The 25969-nt window shown below is 37.7% G+C and overlaps 1 protein-coding gene across 1 annotated transcript; it reads left to right on the plus strand.

Moving 5' to 3' along the window:
* Window positions 1-385: 385 nt before the first annotated feature.
* Window positions 386-24503, plus strand: LOC139694756 (zinc finger protein 271-like). The gene is made up of 8 exons (XM_071593262.1): window positions 386-832; window positions 1085-1228; window positions 2406-2687; window positions 8390-8638; window positions 11467-11675; window positions 13894-14178; window positions 20527-20610; window positions 22157-24503. The coding sequence occupies exons 1-8, from the start codon at window positions 683-685 to the stop codon at window positions 23313-23315; spliced, it is 2562 nt and encodes an 853-aa protein (XP_071449363.1). The 5' UTR covers window positions 386-682; the 3' UTR covers window positions 23316-24503.
* Window positions 24504-25969: the final 1466 nt, after the last annotated feature.

Consider the following 25969-nt stretch of genomic DNA (forward strand, 5'->3'; position numbering starts at 1 on the left):
GGGTGCAGGTAAAAGACTAAGTTAATGGGTCTATTTATGATCAAATATTCGGAAACGACAACAAATATAATTTGTTAAATTGATCCTTTCCTTCAACGAGCTAAGAAAAATAACAAAAACTTCATATCTTAACAGGACACAACAAATCTTAAGTGATACATGGCAGTGCGTCTTGAACCCTCTCTCGTCGGAATTCTCGGAATGCTTCCAACTTCTCCGATGAGCTCTTAATTCGCATGTAAGCCGCGGAAGGCGCTACCTCTCAAAGGAATAGATGTGCGATCTATTAGGAATTTTGTGCTTGCGCGATCGAAGCCTTGTGAACTTTACATTAGCATTGTTGCTAGTGAATATTTTATTGTGAATGAATTCAGATGAATATATTACGAGAATTACAATCCTGACCTAAGCACACGTTTTTGTAACTTCCTTTCTGCGATGAAACTGGCTACTGAAGGAATCGAACAAATCCACCAAGCTAGCTAACCTTTCCCCAATATTTCCCCCTTTTTTGCAATCAACCCCGGGAAGAGTATTTAAATTCCGATTTGAGGAGAACGTGAGAAATGACTGTGCTCACAGATACTTGGTTGTGGCATCTGCTGATTGTGTAGAGGAACGATAGTGTCTTAGTATTCGTATATTCTGTGTCATAATACACGAAAAATTGTATATTGTCACAATGGCGTCCGCTTGGGTGTCTGACCCTGATCGAAGTATTTGCCGGCTGTGTTTGGGGGAAGATTACAATTACAGATGTCTTTTCGACAAGGATTACTTAATCGATTCCTTGGATTTAGCTGAACTTGTAAAAGATTGCGTTGGTGTCATGGTAAGTTTCATCTTCTCGTGACATTCATTCGCATGATGTTATTGTATACGCGGTCGTGGCGGATGTTTTGATTTGTTTCATCTGAGATACGTATCGCTTGTACATCATTAGTGTAAAGAATATGCGTAAAACATCTCTATTTTAATGTTGTCAGTATATACCTAAATCATTTGTTCAATGAAAGAGAGCTTGCGAACGGAATGTACGTCAAATCCTGAAAAAATAATGTTAATTTTATCTATAATTCCCAAGGTCTCTCAAGCTGATGGATTTCCTGATCGAATTTGTTCCTACTGTGTGGAAAAAATAAATTACTACTTCAATTTTAAAAAAATGTGTCATGAGTCGCAACTCAGGCTACGTAATAGCATTAATATAGTGGAAGATCCATATAAGGTAAGACTCACAGGAAACAGCATTTGTATAATTGTTGTAGTTTTAATAAGGTAAACCAAATATGTTTATGGAGAATCTTATGGTAATAAATGTATGTCGACAATCCTGTAGAGAAAGATTAACATGTGGATAAACTTTTATAATTGGGATAGAATGTTAACAACAGTCGACGTTTATAATACAGAAATCAGGTGGTATGCAATGAAGCGGTGGTTATTGAACCACCCGGCGTTTACTCATTTTTATCGTTCCAAGTTATGATTTGATAGAGTTAACTGAATTTTACCCAGTCGATTGAAAGCCCTGTCCAATCAACTGGTACCTCGAAGCCTTCAGCATAGTATACACTAAATTTAACCGTATTTAATGCAGTATTACATCTAAATGTAGGATGTTCGCTGTATTTGAAAAATAAATATTGAAACATTGATAATTTGTTAGTTGGTCTCTCTCCCACTTCAACTGGTAGTGATTGGAAAAGCATTCTTCATTGTATTTAAGATTATTGATGGTGTCAATTAGGATTGTGGCAATAGACAATCTCCTCTGGAATCATTGAATGGTGTCTCATTGGAACTAATGAAAAGTTATCAATGTTTCCCACGTATCGGAAAGTTAAAATATTACAAAATTAGGGGTTGTCACTACTCAGCATGGGAGGAAAGTCCATTGTCAGTTACATCCTTTTGGAAACCCATATCTGGTAACATAAAACCCACAAAGGAGTAATTGGCTTCTTAAATATTCATGAAAAACTCATGGTGATGACTTAATGGCTTAAATGGTTGTAAAACTTGTGACCAACTCAACAAAACCTTTCACTTCTAGAACCCTGAGGGACTTGCTTGATTAGGTTTTGCACCAAGCCAGAATTCCTTTAAAAACTGGGCATAAAGATACAATTGAAAGTGTTATAAAGAGATTAATTTACATTTTATCAACGGTCATGTTGGATATTGATGTGCGCTATAGCCTAATCTCATTAAAGGCTCGAAAATATGGTAATGTATTAAATCAATTTTTCCAAAAAACTTAGTAAATTATTACCTGATAGATATATTTGAATATGGTACATTTCTTTAAGCATTTCATTTGCAAAAGCTATTTTTTGCTACAAAGAACTCACTTAAGGTTTGGAAGATATCTTAAATTAAAAATGTAATTTTCACTACCTTAGGATATTTCGGAACCATATGAGGAAAAAGTTGTCGTCAAAACTCAAGGTTCATCTGAGGTCCAGAATGAGATAATTGCTGTCCCTGCTGAAGAACCACCAACAAGCAGTATAAGTGAAAATGCCATATCCACTACAGAGGCACCAACAGAATGTACCACTTCAGAGCCTAAGAATATTGCTGCCACAGAGGCAATATCTAGGCCAACTAGCACCACAGAAACCCGAACAGAACCTGTCGTATTGGAAGAAGATGAAAGACTATTACAAGAGGCACTTGTGAAGGTTGGTTTCACTACTTTTTTCATCATCTTCATAATACAAACTAGGATTATTTGATTTTACATAAAATGCCAAATTAAGGATTGGTGGAAGAAACTATATTTACTTATTTAAATGGCTTTTAGCACTTAGCAGACCTTACAGATACTGTATCAGTCAGAATTCTTAGGTTTTCTTTAATTTCAGAATTCTTTAATTAATTAGTAGGTTAAACCTGATGCCCGGTTTCTTTCCACCCTTCCTCCATTCCCTGAACATTCTACCCCTATCAAGTAATTAGTTGGGTAATTTGGAAGGGGTAGAATTTTAACATTCTAGAGCAGGTGAGCAGGTTAACCTATCTTGGAAGTGTTTTGAATGAAGGTAGTAAACGTTGTAGTGACATAAAGACATGGTGTCAGGCAAAGAAGCTTCAGCAGACGTTCAGAGTTGATCATGGAGACCTTGAGTATGGATGTTAAGAAAAGACTAGTGAAAATTTAGATATGGAGTATAATTTGTTCAGTGCTGAAAGATGGTTGTTGAGACCAGATGAGAGACGCAGATGGAGACTCTTGAGAGATGTGAGTGTGGAGAAGAATGGAAAAAGTAAAATGGACAGAAGAGAAGGAAACAAGGCAGTACTGGGCATGGAAGGGGATGAGAGAGTCCAAATGGGCAAAATCAAGAGGAGGCAGGAAAGGTGGACGTTGCGCATTTTGACTGGTGGTGGAATGTGAAGAAGACTCGGACATTGGGAGTTGGCTCGAAGGTAGGAGGAGGACAAGAATAGGCGCGTTTAATGGGATGAAGGAAGGTAGGCAGTATGCAGGATTGAAGAAAGGACAGTGCCATGTTGTTTTTGGGTTAGGTGAGGCTTAAATCTATAGCTATGGTTGATCTGCGTTCATTCAAAACCTAACCAAGTCATTTTATACGTAGTTGATGTAAGACCACCAATTAGACACATTCTATGTTTGAAAAATTGTGCATCAAAACCTGGTCTGGTAATCATCATTCTAGATAAATGATACTATTTTGCTGAGATACATTATTTAATTATTTGAGAAAACCCTGTTGTGCCTTGTCAACATTCATTTTTTTAGCCTCTGCATGTCTATAACAATAGATGCATTGTTATTTTGTTCATCCAAGAATTCATTTGACCATTTGTTGCTGTCAATAATGTTATCAAAAATATGTTGTAAATCCCTTGGTTTGGTAGATTTTTTTACCAGTGTCCATTGATGCTGTCCAGATTCATTGCAGCAAGTGGTGATGTTTTTTTCTGTATTAAGAAGCCGGGAGCTGATTCGTATGGTTTAATCTTTTCGGAAAACTAATATTGTGGCTAAGGGATTTTCCATGCATGAAGGTCTTTGAAAGCTATGGCCTAAGTATCCACCATAATTCCTAAAAGGGCATTGTTTTGTTAATTCAAAATAATGACATTGCCTTGTGCATATATATATATATGTGGGTCACTGTAATCCAGGGGATAGAGCGCTGGACTGCTGACCGGAGGGTCCCGGGTTCGATTCCCAGGCAAGGCACTCTGGGCACCTGCAGCTCCACCCAAGCTATGTGATTTTTTGGGTACCAGATCTTCCTGGGAAACTATGATTGGCACAGGGAAAGGAACTGGCCCCCATACCCTGATGTGTGAATTTCACACACCGTCGGGCTTAGTACTGGGTGAACTCTACCATCACCTACCAAACCGACCTTCGGGTTGATAACTGTGTTTATGGTTTATATATATATATATATATATATATATATATATATATATATATATATATATATGTATATATATATATATATATATATATATATATATATATATATGTATATATATATATATATATATATATATGTATATATATATATATATATATATATATATATATATATATATATGTATATATATATATATATATATATATATATATATATATATATATATGTATATATATATATATATATATGTATATATATATATATATATATATATATATATATATATATATATATATATATTATATTATGATATATATTATATTTATTATATATTTATTAAATATAATCTACACCCCGGAGGCGGCCAGGTGGTGGCAGAGTAACGTCCTCATCTGCCATTTCAAGGGTCACAGGTTATACACATATACATATATATATATATATATATATATATAATATATATATAATATATATATATATAATATATTATATATTATATATATATATATATATATATATATATATATATAATATATATTATATATATTATATATATACTACCTTGATCAAAAAGTTCCCGGAATAACCACCGTGTGGCGCTCCCATCGTTCCGATTTGAGTTCTGTTTTTTTTGTTAAATTGGTACATCTGTTGTTGATATTCCCTTTAAATCTTAGTGTCATAACTTGACATTTGCAAAAGTTACGTAGCCAAGAGTACATCTATCTGTGTGTGTGTTGGCGATTTTTTACAATTGCAGAAATGGATTTAAATTTGCAACAACGAACTTGTATTAAATTTTGCGTAAAAAACGGATTTAGTGGCGCACGGACGTTGGAAATGTTGGAAAAGTGTTTCGGCAACGATTCTCTAAAAAAAAACGGTCGTTTACCAGTGGCACGAGCGGTTCAGAAGTGGTCGTGAGTCAATCGAAGATGATGAACGCAGTGGCAGACCATCGACATCGAAAGTCGGTGAAAAAATTGATAAAGTAAAAGAAATGTTGGTCAATAACCGCAAATTAACCATCAGAGAAATAGCGGAGGACTTGAACATTGCCTATGGATCCGCCCAAGACATTGTGGTTAATGATTTGGGTTTCCGTCGTGTAGCAGCAAAGTTGGTGCCAAAAGACCTCAATTTCATGCAAAAAAGAGACCGTGTTGACGTCGCAAAAGACATGATTTGCGAGGCTGAATCCGATCCCACATTCATCAAAAGGATCATTACTGGAGACGAGACGTGGGTTTATGAGTACGACACGCAATCCAGACATCAGGCAAGTGAATGGCGTTCACCAAATGAGCCGAGACCAAAAAAACCACGTCGTTTTCAGTCAAAAAAGAAGGCAATGCTGACGGTTTTCATGGATTACAACGGTGTAGTGCATCATGAATTTTTGCCAGAAGGCCAGACAGTAAACAAAGAGTATTATTTGGGCGTTATGAGACGTTTGCGTGAAGCAATTCGCCGAAAGAGACCAGAAATGTGGGTAGAAAACGCGTGGATTTTGCACCATGATAACGCACCATCGCACAGTGCTATCATTATTCGTAATTTTTTGACGAAAAATGCAACAAATACCATCCAACAGCCACCGAATTCACCTGATTTGGCTCCCTGTGACTTCTTTCTGTTCAATCGAGTTAAAAAACCATTACGGGGAACGCGTTTTAGCAGCCGAGAGGAAGTAATGGAAAAATCGCAGGAAGCACTGATGGACATACCGAAAACCGAATATAAAAAATGTTTCGAGGATTGGATCAAGCGCTGGCATAAGTGTGTTGCAGTCGATGGGGATTACTTTGAAGGGGACAATATAGATTTAGATGAATAAACTTGTATTTTTAATTTTCTGAATAAATTCCGGGAAATTTTTGATCAAGGTAGTATATACTCATATATACACAGAAACATATATAAGGAAAAGGGATAGGAACACGTATAAAGGACGAACACATATATATATATATATATATAATGTATAACACTTAGCTTAACACTTATAGATCGTATAGATCGCTTAGAATCTATACGATCAATCCTGAAAGACCTCTACCCTATCCTAAAAAATCATAATGCCACCACCAACCTTTTTCCCAAATGCCCCTCAGTTACTTTCAAACGCCCCGCCAACCTATCCGATCTCCTCAAATCAACAAATCCACTCCTTAAATCCCCAACCCGTCCTAAAACCACTCCAACGCCATGCAATAAACCCAGATGTAAAGCACGCCCTATTTTCAAAACCAAAATCCCATCCCTCTCCCACCCGCTTTTTAACTCTCTCCCACCAATTCCCTCCTCCACTTGCACTTCTAGCAATGTAGTGTACCTTCTGAAGTGCCAACTTTGCCCTGCCTATTACATTGGGCAAACCACCACACCCCTCAATATCAGAATCAACAACCACCGAGCCTCATGCAAAAACTCTTCCTTAATTGATATGCTCCCTATCCCCAAACACGCCTCCAAACACAACACTCCCTTTGATAAATGCTATAGTGTATCCATCATAGCATCCCTCCCACCCTCTGATCCTCCTCTGAAACTGAAAACACTAGAGCAATCCTTCATCTGGCTTTTGGAGTCCTGGAACTGGCCAGGAATCAATATTAGGCACTAATTACCCTGCTCTAATTATATTTTCATCCCCCTTCCACCCCCATCACCTTCTACATTTTCCCCACCCTTCTAACGCTGCCCCTCCAAACCCGTCCCTTCGGAATTCCCTCCCCACCTTCCCCTTCCATCCATCGCTCCAGCCCTCGTATTCCCTTCAGTTCTGTCCCTCTCTTCCTTGATAAAGGTGGCAACGACCACCGAAAATTTGAAAAATAGTGAGTCTCTTTTTTTGTGTTTCTGTGTTTTTGTCTGTGTCCACTAGTGCTAAGTGTTATACATTATTATTCACGTCCGTGAGACTTTCAAAAAGTTTTATATATATATATATATATTATATATATATATATATATATATATATTATAATATATATATTATATATATATTATATATATATATATATATATATTTAGCATTAGTCCGAAATGCGTACAAAGAATGTAGCATATGGTGCAAAAAAGTGGTGTATTTTTATCATAATGAAATGTGCTTACATTTTTTTACATCACTAATCTATAAAATGGATACGGATTCCCTTACTAGTTTAATCCTCAATAAATGTGGACATTTTTTAATTTGTTGCAATGTAAATCTGAAGAACTTGAGAAATGAAATCATATCGCAAAGCCAAACGTCAAGAATAACTTTGTGTTTGGCTACCTTGGCTCTGTAGACCTCCACCTTTCATTTATAATTATAGGTGGAAGTGGAATTGGTGAAAGGTGGAGAAAAGGGTGATAAGGGAAATTGTCATCAGCGTAAGGCTGCACCTCAGGGTGAGGTGAGGAACATCTTTACATTGAAATGCATTAATCATCACTTTTAGTGCCAGTGAAGTCTATATCTCCACTAATATGTGTTGACCATGAGCATTATAATAAGTGTCACCAACAAAGTATTAATCGGCATTTTCTGACTGTAAAGGTATTTAGTAGTAGTTGCAGGCATGCCTTCATTTAGGCTTTTGATTTGTATGACTCTGAAAGCGACACCTAAAACTTTCTTTTCCTTTGCTGCTGCCCTGGTAGAAGGTGAGTATTTGTACTAAACAATTGTGCACTTTACCTTCTATTAATTTTTAAGAATGATTTTCCTTGCGAGTCTCTTGATATTCAAGGATCATAAAGCATTCAGCTTGCAAATAAATCCCTTGCTGATTTACTCTCTGCACTTGGAGATTAAGGTTTTATATTCTGATAATTATTCAAATGATTAATGCCTTGATATTTCAGAGCTCTTCAAAGAGATAACTGATTTTTATAGAAAGTATGTTTTATAAAATTTTAATTTTCTAGCTTCTCAAGCATACTGTCATGTATGGTTGCTCAAACTTTGACTGCTATGAGGTGTGTCTATGTTCAAGGAATGTGGAGATGAAGCAGAAGCGCCGAATCTGGAGGCAGCTGATGGTGGGCAGTCGGATGAGAATACTCCCGGCAAACGGAGACGCACGCGTGGGAAAGGATTAAGAAAAGTGGTGCCTATAATGCAGCGATTTGAGCACCAAACCTCCTTTACTACCTCAAGAGTGTCCTTGGAGAATGAGGAAGTTGGCACTGTGTTTGTAGACATAAGTGCCCGTCCTGAAGGAACCAGATCTATTGCAATACAGGTGAGATACATAAATTCTATGTTTCCTCCTGTTGGTAGCGTGCAGATATGTTGTATCCTCTTTGGTGTGGTGGTGATTCCCTGCTTGTTCATGCAATTGGGGCAAGACTGCGGTGTGGTTGTTTCAATGTCTGAACTGCAGGCATCTTAGGCCATCATTTGTCTCATTGAGTTGTGGTTTGAAATAAACTGGGCGGTTGTAGATTTCTGAAACTTTTTGATGTGCTTCTCCCTGTGGCTTACTCTTGAGGAGGACTCTGAACTTAAGTGTTAGTGGTCTTCACTTTGCATTTTAAAAAAATGCATAATTTCCGACCCCATTGATTGGCAATTAAGCTATTGCTACTCAGAACTCAATACATTTCTACTAATTGGAAAGGATTTAAGAGAAACTTTACTCGTATTTATCTTATAAAAAACGAATTTTCCCTCTTATCACCATTTCAAAAGTGGTATTTGTGTCTATATTGAAAATGTATGCCTCTGGCTATAATACCCTACGACCCTTGACTTTAGTGGGAGAAGCTGATGCCCTCATGAGTTCCTTTACTTTTATGGGAATGCTGCTAAGTTCTCAAGCACTCTTGGTAAATGGTTTTTGGGACAGAGATGTCTTTGCTGAAAGGAGTACCTTTCAACCCCAAGAATTTGTAATGGAAGCCACTAATCCAAATAGTGTTCGGGAAAGATTTTCCAGCACACTTTGTGAAGAACTGATGGGCCTTATACATCAATATTTCATATTTGATTCTGACGGAATACAATCTCACTTTGGTGATTGTGTAGGTCATATTCTTATGTATTTGCCAATTCCCTTGGACATTTTTTGAGCCATGCCCAGAAGCAGTGGCTTTGATGGCAAAGTTGAAGAAACTCTTCCCCCTGCCATACTTTTTGCTATCTGTGGTACAAATGCAATACCATAGTTTTAATGAGTAAATGATTGAGATTTCAGGAGTTATGAAATGAAGTAATGGTGAAATCCAGAAATCTTACATTGTGGTTCAAATTACAAATGTAGGCCAATATTTTTTACCTGGATCACAAAAATTATTGTATTTTATTCATTTGAACTGAGGGTAAGGTTCATGATTTTAGTATATTTACAGTGCTTTTAGCTCACCTTTTCGGCTGGGACCATGGATGTAGCTTTGTCAGAATGACATTTCGTCCAAAGAATTTTTGTAAGAACAGTTTTTTTATGTATAGATTACTAAGTGAACCTGAAGAGTACATAACCAGTTTTTACCACTCCAAATCTCATTTATTTCAAGAAATCTTAGAATATCCATGGCAACACCCTCTGTATGCTTTCAAAGCATTAGTGGAGATGGGTGTTGTACAAGGTATGTTGAGAAAGGAAGTTTACTAGATTTTTGTATTTTTTTAGAGTGTATTTAAAAAAAAATTACAGGGTTGATACACTTGTTGACTTTTTTCCACGTAATCGCCATCCCATTCAATAAATATGGTAAGCCCTGGCACAAGCTTCTTTATGCCCTCCTCGAAGAACTCTCCTGCCAGCTTCTTCCCCCACTTCAGAACCACTTTCTGTATCTGCTTGTCGGTTGACAATTTAATTCCACCCATGTGTGCCTTCAGGGAGGGGGAAACATCATATTCTGAAGGTGCCAAGTCAGGGAATACAAGGGGTGGTTCAGAACATCCCAACCAAATGAGTCCAAGATTGCCTTGGTGGCTGAGGCTGCGTGAGGACGGGTGTACCGTGCCAAACAACAAACACACACCTCTTGTCAGCTTTCCCCTCCTTTTGTATTAAATGCTCCTTTGGAGTTTGTTTTAGGGTCTTTCAATATCGTTGTGCATTGGTCATCTCCTGATGAGGCAGAAATTTAACCAAAATTATGCCTTTTCGGTCCCAAAACACTGAGGCCATAATTTTCTCTCCCAAAATTGTGGTTTTGAATTTTTTGGCAGATGGCTGTTGGTGTGACACCACTTTGATGACTGTCTTTTTATCTCAGGCATATAATGAGCCACCCATATTTCATCGCCAATCACAATAGAGCTCAGAAAATGCTCACCTTCCAATTTGAGTTGCTCAAGAAACTCACGGGCACTCTTGACCCAAAACGATGACCTTGTGCTGCTCTGTCAGCTGTTTTAAGACCCATCTTGTGCACAGTTTCCAGTATCCCAGTGTTTCTGTAAGTTTCTTGCGTGAGAGAGTTCCGGAGAGTTGTGGAAACATCACAGAAATTTCATTCACTGTCAGTCGGCAATCTTCATGAAAAGTTAACTTGATTTTTTGCACCAATTCATCATTCAAAATGGAAGGTCCTCCACTCCTCTTTTCGGCATGAACCTTTGTTCTGCCTCCACTAAACTCCCTACTTCTCAGAAATACACTCGTTCTGTTCATAACACCATCGCCGTAAACCATTTCGATTTGCAAAAAAATTTCGGCATGTGTTATTCCTTCCGTGAGTAGGAAGTGGATCACAACATGTGGCTCACACTTGGCAGGATTTCTAAAAGACATATTTCACGCAGGTGGACACTACAACAAGAATTAATGTACTACCGTGTTTCTGCGATGCTCACTCTAGTCAAAAGATCCCCCTCTACCACTGTGTTGGCAACCCTCAAAGACAAAATACCACAGCCCGTGAAGGTCACAGTACACTTACTTTCTGAACATGTCTCATATACTTCCAAAGGTCATATGAGTCATATTGTCAAACTAATACCATGCTAAAACAAAAGGGGCATGGCTCTGATACATGTCATTAGTGAAGTCATGTTATGCTGAACTAAGTATCAGTCTCCCTTGTATGAGGATTTTTTCTTCTGCTTCTTTGCCATTAGGTTGGCCTGAGTCGAGTAGTCCGCTCGGGTGAAGCACCGTTACCCAGGGGAAAACGTGGAGGAAGACCAAGAAAAAGAAAATTAGTTTCCAAGAGTCTTTCAGCGGCGCTTGCTGCTGGAACTACCATTAGCTGTGATATTTGCTCAAAACCGTATGTTACGAAGTATGATTTGGCACGACACATACGGACCCATACCGGAGAAAAGCCGTAAGTTGAACCTGTAATGTTTATAAATTGTGAGCAAGTTTGTTTCAACCAAGTTTGCAACCCATGAAACAACTATATTTCTCCTTTCCTAATGTCATCATATTATTAAAAAACAAGACCTTCCATCCATCAGAGTAATTTTGTTTACCTGCCAACTTTGGTCAAATACAATTGTACTGGAATATCTTTAATTTGGCATCGGGACCTTAGTGACAACGGATTAGGGGTTTTTCAGAACATTGGTGTTAAAAAAGTGACTTTAACAGTCAAGTAGTGAATACTTTAATCATAAAGTCTCTTCATTTAATATATTATCAAACTATCTAAAGACTATGACAGACTACACAGATGGCTGGTGAAGAATGTAATATGAGTGCGTTTTCACTTTTATTGATGATATTATGTGTAGTTATTTATTTTATGAAAACATGTTTCCTTTACTAAATCAAGGCAGTCATGATACAAATTGCCACAGCATTAATTGATAGAAAAACCATGGGTGGAGGTTATCAAGGGGAAAATAATCAATAATATTGATTTGCTCTTAATGTAAGTTGCATGTGCCATCGTGGAGAATGCTAAAAGGAAATGTGAAAGCACTATTATAATTCCGACTCAATGTTCCCTTTCGTTAGTAATAAAGATATTGGATCTCACAACCATTGAATAAACAGAATGATCAAAGTATCTCACCGCAATGATTTTAATAAGAGAATGTAGATAATATAGATTAGTAAGATTATGTGATAGGGGTGTAGAGGAAAGGAAGGTTATGAGAAAAAAAAGATGTTTCAATGCACATATATATTTGGAAAACTGTAGTTCTATTGATTTAATGGGCCCAGGCCTGTGGGCATAAGTCCACGGTCAATGCATTCATAGCCATAGATATGCATTGATTTTCTTTTTTTACTAAATTCTTATAACAGAAAGGGCGCCCCCCCAAAGATTAGGGAACAAACACGTTACAAAATTGCCTATTCAATTTTTTTTAGCATTTTCATGCGCAGATAAAACAATTGGGTGGCAATATGGAATTGTAAGAATTTCGTTGTTTGTTTGGAGAGGTTATATTGATGTACAATGTTGTATGAAAAATACACTGTTTACATCACTTGAGATTGCCATTGTATAATTTGAGGAATTCAATTGTTTTTTTTGATCAGGTTTTAATTTAACTTTTTCATTGAAATCAGGTACATTTTCCTCTTTACGGGATGACGATGATGGAAATGTGGATATAAAATAATAATTGAGGAAATATAGTGGCTGATTTTCAATATAGCTTAATTTGCTACATCATGTGTTATTTTTTTAAATTGTTGTTTATAATTGGTTCTTCAATCTTTTGTTTTCCCTTCTTTTTATGCCTACTACAAGAGCATAGAAGTTTAACCTTTCACATGATGCTCTACCTTGTGTAGAGAGAACTATTCTATTGTTCACAGTTCGCAATATAATTTGGGCTGTTTTTGGTAACTCCTAGTTTCACACAGATAAACAAACCTCTCTGATTCTTGGATTTTATCATGGATAATTGAAAGGAACTCTGTGGAAGGTTAAGAAGTTAGTCTATATGAAATACTATCTGTATTTTAGTGACTAAAATTGCTTTCAAAGCTTTGGCTTAGTCATACAATCAGTATTATTGTTGATTGTCAAGAAACAAAGTAGAATTTTTGTGCAAAGTCTTTCTTGGCAAAAGAAACCTTCAAAACCAGAACTTAAGGATTCTATGTAACAGGCTAAAGAAACTTGGGTTCCTTTGGAGGTCCCTAGGCAATTGACATGGCTGATTGAAAAATGAATTTCGGCTGGAAAAAATGAAGTTTAATTTGGAACACTTATGTAATTAATGAGCTTAAATCTGATGGACTCAGTAGTATGTACGAATGAGAACTGTTTTTCAGTTCACCGTTTACAATCACAGGACACCCTTGCATGGTATTATGGGAATGATGAATCTCAATTAACTGGTTGGCTGAGTCTCAATGCAGTTATTTTTAAGGAAATAAGTGAAGGGCATCCCAGGTTAATGCTCTCATTGTCGAGTATTTCCCGTGCCCTGGTTGTTTCAATTGAATCCTGATGGGAACATAAGGGCAACTCCTCCTGGGCCCTCTCATAAGATTTATTGCATGCATAAATAAGGCTAAGGAGCCTCATTCCCTTGGGTTGCGCAAAACTAAACCAATTTCCTATTTTCTTTTTCATGCAGCTACATCTGTGGTTTCTGTAAGAAGGGCTTCACAATAAAAGAAAGTCTAACTCGGCATTTGCGTTCACACACGGATGAACGGCCCTTCAAGTGTGATGACTGTGGCAAGTCATTTCGTCAAAGTGCGACCCTCATTGCTCACAAGCGCACTCACACGGGGGAGAGGCCGTATGTGTGCGGAGTGTGCCACAAGTCCTTCTCCAAGCAGTCGAACCTGGTGGGCCACAAGCGCATCCATACCGGTGAACTGCCATTCCGGTGTGAGGTGTGCTCACAAGCATTTAGGTTTGTTCCGTTAGCATCATCATGGAAGTGCTTAGTCATCTATGGTCTTTCGCATTGATTTCTCCTAGATTTTAAGTTAGTTTCATTCTGAATTTTGATCCTTGCCTTATCTGTCAAATAATTTTCTTTTAAGAAGAAAAGTAAAATGTCGATTATTATTTAAGCAGGCTGTAGGGGAGGGATTTATTTCTTAGAAAAATTCTAAAGAAACTGCCGGAGATTCCCCCGCAATAACTTTTCACATAGTCTTCCGCTAATTGAATTCCAGTCAAGGCAAATGATTTTTACACTCTGAAATTGTTGCATTGAAATTATTTGTAAATCTGACGCAGTGGCATTCCAGGGCATAAGAGTTTAAGTTAAATGTTCCTATATTATGTATCTCATTAACTTTGGATGTTTAGAGTATTATGAAATGCTGATTTTACTTCAATAGTTAAAGGAAAATAAAAGTTACACCTGAGCCCTGAACTGTTTGAACCCAAATGAATTGTGGGTGGGTCCACGAGTCTGCTCCCTTGCCTTCTGTCTCCTCTCTCAAGTTACCCTCTCTCTCCCTCCACTAAAGTTTAACAAGGAGTCATAATCGCCCCGCTCTGGTTTGCTGCATGTGAATGCTACCTGCTCTCTGCCTGAAGTGTAAAAATGTGAGAAATGGGAGATGATATCACATGCACAAATATTTATTGCCTTTGTTTTGATAAAAATGTTTGAATCTCATACTCTTTTTTAGATTTATATGCTGGGAGGTATCTCATCATCCCCTTATTCTAAAAGTGATGAATAGTTATTATGTATCTTCATGGAAATTAAGTTTCAGAGATAGAGCACTTGACAATGTGTGAGAGTAAAACAGACAAGTGACAATGAAAATAGAATTGCTCTCCCTAGTTCTCAAATAGCAGTTTTCAGCTCTATATTTGTGTGCATCCAAACTCATGCCTAACCTTCCAAAGGACCATCTTCCTTTCTTTCAAATAATACTTGAGAGAGTAGTCTTTCCTCTGATTCTGTAGAGGAGTACTGGTTTCATGATCAAGTCACTTCAAGTCAACATTATGGCCCCATCCCATTCACAAGATATAAAATTTTCTCAAAGAAAATACATATTATGGTCAGTTAAAAGTCTGTTCATCATTTCTACTTACAATGCACGAGATGCATAGAGGAATCTTGCTTAACAAGCATAATGCATTCCAGAATCTGACACTTAATGCAAAACACTCCTTTAACTAAACAATATTTACCATATACGAGGGTGGTACAATAAGTCCTTAGAAAATCCAAGAGATGGCCCTCGTAGCATCAGAAATAAATTTTTTCCATTAAATAACACTCCTAACTAGTCAGCTGTTAAAGTTTCAGCTGTATCCATTCTTTAGTTTCATGGTTGTCATCGATTGAAGTAAACAACTTTAATTTGTCTATAAAAATGAGTTTCGAGCAGTATTTAAACACTTGTATTTGAAAGGGTTGACGCCGAAAGAAATCAAAGCTGAGTTGGATGAAGTTCATGGCACATCTGCTCCTGTGTTTGCAACGATTTACAATTGGGTGAATAAGTTTAAACGTGGTTGCACATCCACAAAAGATGAATGCAGATCCGGACGCCCTGTGGAAGTGTCTACCCCCGAAATGATTGACAAAATCCACAATATGATTTTAAGTGATTGACGGCTTAAAGTGCACGAAATAGTAGAAGCCATAGGCTATCACAAGGTACAGCAGCATCAATTTTGCACGAAAAATTGGGCGTGAAAAAAATGTGGGCAAGATGGGTGCTGCGTTTACTCACTGCAGAGAATAAAGGCAATCGTGTGGTCGACTGTTGAGGTTGTTTTGGCGTTTCTCTGTCGCAATTCTGATGAGTTTCTGCATCGATATATAACTGTCTATGAAATATGGATACACCCCTACACTCCAGAGACAAAGCAACAGTCAAAACAGTGGATTTTTGAGGGCAACCAGGCTCCGAAGAAGGCGAAGACGGTCAAGTTGGCCTGTAAGGTTATGGCCACGGTCTTTAGGGATTCTCACGGAATCATCTGCATTGATTACTTGAAAAAGGAAGCAATGATAACAGGAAAGTATTATGCATAATTATTGGAATGGCTGAGCAAAGAAATCAAGGAAAAGCATCCTCATCTGAAAAAGAAAAAGATTCTCTTTCATCAAGACAATGCACGGGTGCACACCTGTGCAGTTGCAATGGCCAAAACTATGGAATTAAAGTTCCAATTATTACAATATCCACCATATTCACCAGATTTGGCCCCCGGTGACTATTTCTTATTTCTGGACTTGAAGAAATAGCTTGGCGGACGAAGGTTTACGTATTACGAGGAAGTAATCGATCAAACAAATGCCTATTTTGAGGCACTCCCAAAATCCTACGTTTTAGATGCTTAAAAAAATTGGAAAAACACTTAGACAAATGTACAGAGCTGAAAGAAGATTATGTTGAAAAATAAAATAATTTCCCAAAAAAATTGTTCTCTCCTTTTTTCTAAGGATATATTGCACCACTCTCAAAACTTAATTAAAATATGATAATGCAATCCATGCTGAAAAAAATATTCCAAAATGTATGTGTACTAGGTTTAAGAAATAAGTCAAAGAAAATTATTTATACATTTTCAAGGATTATGATTCATGTCTTCTTCAGTCGCAGAATGAACCAACCAGGAATGCAAATTCAATTGGCAGAAAACAAAAAATTGAAATAGTTAATTATCTATGATATATATGTAATATTTTTTTGCTAGAGAGCCGTCTAGCGGAATTTGTTTTTGCCGACACTTAAAAATTTTGTGAAAATACAGCAAAAGATTATCATGAAATAAATTTGTAGTGCACATAGCCACTGCCTTATTAGAGTGATGCTTCTCATTGTATGATGCAAGTTTCCAATGCTTTCAGCATTTCTCTAATTGCACCAGAAGGTTGTTACTTCGCTAGTGCCTCCTCTCCTCCTCTGACAAACTCTCCTCCGCAACTTCTTGCTGTGAAACAATTCATAAGCTCTTTGCGAGTTAGCTCTTGGCTGTGCTCATCCACAAGCTCATTTAAATCACTGCTATCCACCTCCAGCCCCATAATCTTGTCCAAAGAACCAATCTCGTGGACAACAGGCTTCACAGGTACTATCTCAAACCTCGACAACACTCTCCGGCCAAAGCTCCTTTTAAGCAGGAGTGGTCAACCCCTTCCCGTGCCTTTTCAATCATCTTGAGGCAGGCAGCCTTGTGGAAGTGGTTTCCAAAACTCTCTGGGGGTCAGATTGGTCCCTTCAGTCATCGCAAAACAAAGTTCAAAGAATGCTTTAGTGGAGAGCTTCTTAAAGCTAGGAATAGCCTGCTGGTCCATAGGCCGGAATAACATGGTAGAGTTGGGAGGCAGAAACTGGATCTTGATGAATTTAAATTCCTCAAGGAGGTCATCTCGTAGGACTGAAGGATGGGCAGGAGCATTGTCCATGACAAGCAAGACATAGAGTGGCAGATTTATCTCAAGCAAATATGTTTTCACTGAGGACCCAGGACTTCGTCAATCCAGTCAGTAAAAAGGTCACATATCATTCAAGCATTTTTATTGGGCCTCCACATCACATTTAGCCTGCTATCCTGGATTTCACACTCCTTAAAGGCTTGTTGAGTTTCTGGATAATTACTTAGCAGTGATACAAATTTCAAATCACTGATTGCATTGGCACAAAATAGCAGCATTAGACAGTCTTTCACTGGCTTGTGGCTGAACAAAGCATTCTCCTCTTCTGTTTTACAAGTTTGCTTCATTATCTTTTTCCAGAAGAAATCACTATTAAAAACCTGTTATGGTGGGTAACCCTCGGAATCTATGAGCTTCTTGAAGCTACCAATGAAGTTCTCTCTCACAAGATGCCTTTGTGTCAGAGCTTGTGGCTCACTTTTGCTTTCCCACAAATGATATTCTTGTTAATAGTGTCGTGTTGTAATTGCTTTTCATTTATGCAAATGATTAGCAACAAAATTTTATCCTGTCAACTGACATGTAATTGAGAATACACAACCATTGAATAGATATTTTTGTCACTTCCTTTGAAATATATCTCCTTAATCTTGTCCTTGTTCTTGAAGATAGCTCAAAACATTGATCTTAACCAATTGTATGCGCATTCTAGATCAGTCATGCCCACACTTTGTTCTGGCTTTTCAATGACTTCAATTTCCATGTCTACTGTCATTTTTATTCCCTTGTGTCGTGGCTGTCTTCTTGCGACCTTTTTCGGTGACATTTTTTCAAGTGTAATTACACTTTGCCCAAAAAAATCACAAATAATATGTCAGAACACAAAGTTTGGAAAATTTGTGGTCTCAAGTGACACTAAGATGATAGTGGAATGAATGCTAAACACAAACTGATGCGGCAGATGCACAATCAATCTGGGAATTCCCCTCTCCTTGTTAAGGGAAATGTTGCTCTATAAGCAGGTCATTTTTCTACAATCTCATTTTTCTCTCATTATATGATGTGCTCGTTAAGCAAGGTTTCACTGTACATACTTACTAGCTTTGATGATGTAGATGATAACTTAGTACATAGAAAGGAAATAGAATCAAACAAAAATCAATCTAATCAAAATTCAATGACCACCATTATATGAATGGATAAATAATAAGTTTTAATTTGAATTTCAACTCTACAATGTAAATTTTCGGAACAAAATATGTAGTCATTTTGTGACTGTAAGGAGTTCAGATTGGCCATATATGGAATGTGGGCAAAGTTCAAGTCCTCATAGAATGCCATGTAGAACTTTCCTAGTGTACATAAAATGAAACAATTTGGTATAAAACAAACTGCATCCATCTTTATAGGTGGGGAACCAATCATTATATGGGGGCGATTCAAAAAGTAAGGTCCCCTTATTTTTTTTCATGAAAAATAAAATTTATTCTCAACTTTGTGTACATCGTAGAAAAGGCTGAGCATTTAGCTATTTTTCTACATAGTCGCTTTGACAATCAATCACTTTTTGCATCCTTGTAACCAGCTTATTAATACCAGTGTCGTACCTTTCTCCCGCTGCGTCGCGAAGCCAACTGACAGCTACTTCTCCGATATTAATTCATCGCCATTAAGTGGAAGTGTACAGTGAGAAGTGTATGGACATCAAAAATGTGCGTAAGTGGTGCAGGGAGTTTTTTGATGACCGGGAAAACGTCCACGATGAGCAGCGGTTGGGGCGGCAGAGTTTGCCGGAATCAACGGTGGCTCTGATTGACGAGATGGTGCACAATAAACTGTGAATTACCCTTCATGAGATAAAGGAAGTCCTTAGTGAAGAGAGTGGCTACTTCTCCGTGCAGAATATTGTGTCGAAGGTCCTCGGTTACCACAAGGTGTCTCACCAAAGGAGTGTGTTTGCATCATGACAATGCACGTCCACACCAACATGCACGTGTCACATCAAACGACCACCCTACTCAATGAATTCAGCTGGGATATCATCGACCACCCTCCTTACAGCCCGGGCGTTGCCCCAAGCAGCTACCACTTGTTTCCCACTCTCGCAAAGTTGAGAATAAATTTGATTTTTCATGAAAAAAAAATAGGAGACCTTACTTTTCGACCTTTTGAATCACCTTCGTACCAAGTGTTTATACTGGGGAATCACTCGGGAAGTGAAGGTTAAATTATAGATTGAAGCTCTTGCATGAATTGGAAGGTCTCTTAAGCAGTGATATTGAAAATGTATTATTACCTTCATCGATCTATTGTGTAAAAACAAAAATCATGTTAGTAAAATTAGAGAGATTAAGTGTACATAGAACGAATAGATTTAAGATGTAATTTTTTCCACAAAAGAAAAGGGGTTTACAATAACATTGTTCGACCGTGGTTAGGTCATGTTCTGGTAAAATTATTCAGGTGTGTATTCCCCCCCTGCCACACACCCTAGCAGTCACTTCCAGGGTATATAAATAAAGAAATAAATGCTGTGGGCTCCATTTATTATTTTATCTAATTAGTAATTAGTAGTAACTAACCAAACCTTTACCAATGTTCATCTATTTTTTGTTATTGAATATTTTGGATGCTGGGATTTTGGAATAATGTATTTGAATACTATATATAAATTATAAATGTAGTTATTTTGTGGCACTGAATGCTTGCGCTTAGCTCAGAAATGTGATTTGGAAAGGTCATCTAATTTCTTAGATGAGATACGACAGTTTTTGAAGTTCACCAGAGTATTCACTACTCCATGGTACGCTATGCTATTTGGGTTTTAGTCTGTAACTGGTAGGTATTAGGTAACTAACTGTATGTTATGCCATTTGCAAAACTTTGATTACTTTTTTTCAGGGAAAAATCTCATCTTATTCGTCATCGTCGGGTACACTCTGGAGAGCTCCCATATCCATGTGGTCTTTGTTCTCAAGCATTCAGGTAATTATATTTATACTGTAAACACATGTAATTAGAAACTTCTCCAGGTGTTCATGAAACTTCATATGTATGATTTTTCTAACCTAATTAAGTTTAGTTTATGAGTAACACTTTTTGGGGAAAACTATCAATTTAATTTAATTTATAGGTGACTTGACTTATGCAGTCATTTGCATCATGGAGAAAACCATTCTGGCAAATAATTTTCATTTGACCTTAAATACATGCTTACCATGAAGTAATCCAATTGACTTTATCGATGCTATATTTGGAAGAGTAAAGGCACATCTATTTACTTGGGTTAACTCTTGTGTCATTTCATTTGGCTTATGTAAAAGTTACAATTCCCAGCTTTCATAATGTAGCAAATTGGTCCATACCTACAATTCCGCTATATTACGGTATTCTGCCTTCTGAAGGTAGGTTTTGGAAAGTCCTCAATGAGTACGTTTTTCCCTGCATCATCTCTCTCTTCCTTCCTCTACTACCCATTCCAAACATTCTCCCTTATATCAGAGTCTTTAACATCCTACTGCCTTTTAATCTATTGCCGGGGATTGAGATGGTGTGGGGGCTAACGTACTGGCTTCCCACCCTGAGGGCGAGGGTTCAAATCCCGGCGGTGTTGAATATTTTTCAGAGGTATCTCGATCCCTACTTGAGGTGCTTTGTGGAGGGCACTTTGAGTGAGTACGCCATCCGTCGGATGGGACGTTAAACTGCGGACCCCTTGGCACCTTTTGTAAAGAGTAGGCTAATGCCGACGCCGGGTTTCTCTCCACCCTTCATCCTTTTCTGTCCATCCCCTATGGCGCAAATGACCTTAGCTGTCGGTCGCCTCCCTTAAAAACTACTACTACTCAATTTATTGTCCACCCCATTTTTCTACCTATTCTTGCCCTGGCAATTTTCTCTCTTTGCCCACACAAGCACGCAAAATAAAAGGAAAATTAACTGAAAAGAAGGAAAAAACTGTTTTCTCCTGCCTGGTGGTAGTGACACTGAAAATAATAGTTTCCTTTTATTCTGTGTGCCTTATGTTTATTATTTACTTGTGTCACTTAAGTGTTAAAAATGGTTCCGAGAATCACAAGTGAAAAAACTTACCTCTGACCGGGGTATGAACTGGGGACCTTTGACCAAGGAACCTCCAAACAACTCCCAAGTACCATTGCTTGGCTTTTATCCATGACAAACATTTTAGAGAAACTCCTCAGTCTCCAAATCCCTAAAGCAATGTCATAATGGCCACAATACATGTCACCTGCCTATGCACATCTATTGCCCATGATAAAGCTCCTTCTGCCCTTGGGCACTGCCTTTCTTTCTTTCTTGATGACTCTCAGAAATTGAAAATAACTTAAAATAGTCATCACATACTGTCAATTTTAATTTTTTTTAACTTAACTGATGAAATCTTTTGGCCAGATGTCTTCCACACAAGTACAATGCCCAAAGAACCTTTTCAGTTTACGGGACAAACTGTGCATAATTTAGTAATGTGATCACATATGAAATTTTTAGTAAGCTCATTTTTATTTTCCAGGGAGAAAAAGCATCTAGATGAGCATCGAAGAACTCATTCAAATGAGCGCCCATTCTCTTGTGACATATGTTCAAAAACATTTAACCGCCTCTGGAATTTGAAAGCTCATAGAAGAACGCACATGGAAAATCGTCAGCCCACCACAACGTTAACATGCCATGGATGCTCGAGATATTTCTGTGACAATGCCAGCCTTCAAGCTCATCAGAAAGCAGGCGTGTGTCATAAGCTCCCCAAGTTACCTCTAACTTGTCAGGCATGCGGTCGGACATTTCAGGACAACCCAAGTCTCATCATGCATGCTAAATCTATGGCTTGCCTGAAAGTGCCACCAGTTCAACTAACGTCTTGTCCCCAGTGTTCCAGAAGTTTTCCAGACAATCCCAGTCTCATCAATCACCAGAAGTCCGGCTTGTGCCCCAAATATAACCCCAACGTGCACATAATTTCATGCCAGAATTGTTCAAGGACATTTACTGACAATCCAAGTCTTATTGCCCATGTCAAGTCAGGTTCTTGCCAGAAACTTCCTCAGGTCTCTCCCCAGCTGCAGGAGCTTGAGCAGCAAATGGATCAGCAAATCGAACAGCACCAGCAAATCGAACAGCACCAGCAAATGGAGCAGCAGGTTGAGCAACATCATGAGCCAATTGAACAGCATCATGAACAAATTGAACAGCATCACGAGCAAATTGAACGGCATCATGAGGAAATCGACCACCATCAGCAACTTGACCAACTGCAGCAACATGAGCAGCTGCATCAACAGCCCACCCCTCCTACCACTGCACCTTTGCAAGTGCAGCAGCCGCAGTCAACGGCCCAGCAGACTATTTCCATTGTGCAGCTTCCTGTAACCTGCCACACTTGCTCTACCAGTTTCCTGGACAATTCTAGTCTAGTGGCCCATATGAAGTCTGGCATGTGTCACAAAATTGCATTGACCTGCCAATCATGTTTGACCACATTCACTGACAGTGCATCTTTAATGGTTCATGTGAAATCTGGAATATGCCAGAAATTTGCAACTACCCACATACACCATGCGACTGTTCACCAATCAATGCATCCCTCGGTGCATGCCCCAATCCATGCTGTGGTTCTCCCTGCAGTTCATGCTACTATCCTCCCTTCAGTTCACCCTTCCGTCCATCCTTAGATCTCTTTTCAGTTGAAATAGGCGCAAGTTTGTCAAATCCCAAACATGTTGCTTAATGGAATATTAATATGCAAATTTCTGTGATTTCATTAAACTTATTTTGGCCACAGTGTGTAGTCTAGGTTGGGGTGGAAATTTACTGAAGATAATATTTATTTTGGAAATGGTATATGTAATTGACCAGCTACCAGTTGTGTTATTCTAGATATCAACTTGGACCAACCAGCAACTGTCGCCAAAAATTGTAAGTAAAAAGAAGTGGAGACTCTTAGGGCAGTAATAGTGAGTCTTTTTATCCAAGCATTTCCATTTGAGACTAAAGTGGTTTGCGTATTTCACTCACGGGTGTGTGGTAACAAAGCGTTTCTTATCATATTTGCACCGCTGAAAAATTTCATGAGATTTTAATTTGGTGACTTTTATCATTATTTTAAAGAACATAAACACCACTGATTAGTATTTTCTCTCCGTGTTTATATTAAGGGGAGATCCCTCTCTCTCTCTCTCTGTTATTCAAACATGTTGCCCATAGGTTGTCCTCCGTTACTTTTTAACTGTGCCATTACATGATAAATCGAACCTTTATGAGTACAAATGAATAGGGTATAATTACCAAGATTCACTTCTGCCAAAACCTAGCGTTCACTTGAGGGCAAACAAAGCATAATGTAAAAGGTGCTATTTCATCCTTTGGGGTTTAATTGAGTGCAAAGTGTGCTCATTTTAATTTTCTATTGGATGATCAGAATAAAAGGTGTCTGCCAAAAATCTGGGAGTTTGTCAAACCTGGTTGTATTTGGGAGTTGCCAATGCTGGAAATCTATGAAATGATAGGTGCTTAAAAAAGCTGAAGTAAATCAGTCTTATACAGCTTATACCCTCTCAATTGTTTCAAATTTCAAATGCCAGACAAACTTGCGAGAATGTTGGTCACTGCAGTTCCCACTCAAGTTGGTATGATCATATATTTTTGTAAATTATGTGCCCTGAGAGTGGAGGATTATTATGAAGTCACGCAGATATTTTGATTTTGTGTTGGAATCTAGTTAATTAATTTGATCATCTAAGCTCCCCAAAAATTAACAAATACAGCACATAGTCTTTCATTATTGATGTGGAATTAGGGCATTCAAAACAGTGGTTATGGAAACCCCTAGATGGCAAGGGAGTGCTTACAGTAAATGTGATACTTTAGGAACATGCCAAATTCGAGGATGAGTTTTATACTTTAGCGATTTTAAGTAATTCTAAGTATAAAAAATACATAAATTAGTTTTCTAAAAATAACATATAGGAAAAGCTATGAGTGTATACCATGGAATGAGCAACATTTGTGACCTGACTTGAGGATCAATTTGCCTCCTAATAGCTGGAACTATGTGGGCATTGGAAACTTGCAGTTAACAAGGATTTACTATAATGTGGAACTAAGGGAATTCAACCCAAAAATTCAGAATAATTAATTATGAATTCTTTTTTCAAAAATATGGCAGGTAAGATGAGAACTCTTTATATATTAATTAGTCAGCTATATGTTTTTAAAGCCAACCTACAGTTGTATGTGGGCACTTACAATCAGTCAGCTACAACCCTGCCAGTCTTCAAATATGTCATCAGTTCATACCCTCTATTAACCGTGGTGTTTTTTCCATTTATGTCAAGTACAAATGTTATGGCCATCAAACTAAAGAGAATGTGAGTTCACAATCAATGAAATATTTTTTTATTTCTTCTTTGATTTATGCATGATTTCTTAAAAATTCATGCCAAATTATAATTATTTTGATTTCTAAGCCAAAAGCATTACTATAATCACAGTTAAAAATGACTATTGATTTGTCATTTCAAATTTTCACAGGCTTTAATGTATACTGTTTGTAGGTTTATTCATTTATTTATTTTGCATTAGTCCAAAAACAGCTCTTTGGCCTTAAAATCAGACTTTGAACATTGATATAACAAATTGACAATTACATACACCCAAGCCCTTGGTGGAGGAAAAACCACCAGGTGGGAATCGAACCCATGACCTCTGGGTTGACAGACAAGGACGTTACCCCGCCACCACCGGGTTTCTGGTTTGTTTACTGACATAGTAAAGGAAATAAGGAGTTATGATAGAAAGCTTTGTCACTGCTATGCTGCTTTGAATTGCACTGTCAAAATTTTCAAGAACAATGGAGCCTTTAAAAATTACAAAATTCCAGTTTTTGTGATTACACCATAAGGTTCTCTTAGTAAACTGTTTCCTTCGTTAAGGTATATGGTGGCTGTTAGGTACACAGATACACTAAGACGGTAGCATAACCATGCCTGTTATGCTATATTCATGTATGGCTGCCATTTTCTTCACAGCCATTTCATTAAGGGATATTCATTTAGTTTTCTAGGCATGAGTTACAGTGCATACATATTTCAGTAACTAAGGTGTATTCACTTGGGATATTTCCTTCATGAGAAAATATAGTCTGTTAATTATGTTATTTCAGTTTTTGCTAGCTCGTGAAATCCCTGATAAATAAAATGAGGTGAAGGTACCTAAATCAAGTTTCATTGCCTAATAAATACAAGGTTCCATAGGCTCATAGTTCCATGACAACGCTTCATCACCACAATTTCTGTCCTAAACATAGCTCTCTGCTCTTTTACAGTGT

This window comes from Hetaerina americana, unplaced genomic scaffold, assembly GCF_022747635.1.
Source record: "Hetaerina americana unplaced genomic scaffold, ioHetAmer1.1.p SCAF_54, whole genome shotgun sequence".
Taxonomy (NCBI): Eukaryota; Metazoa; Arthropoda; class Insecta; order Odonata; family Calopterygidae; genus Hetaerina; species Hetaerina americana.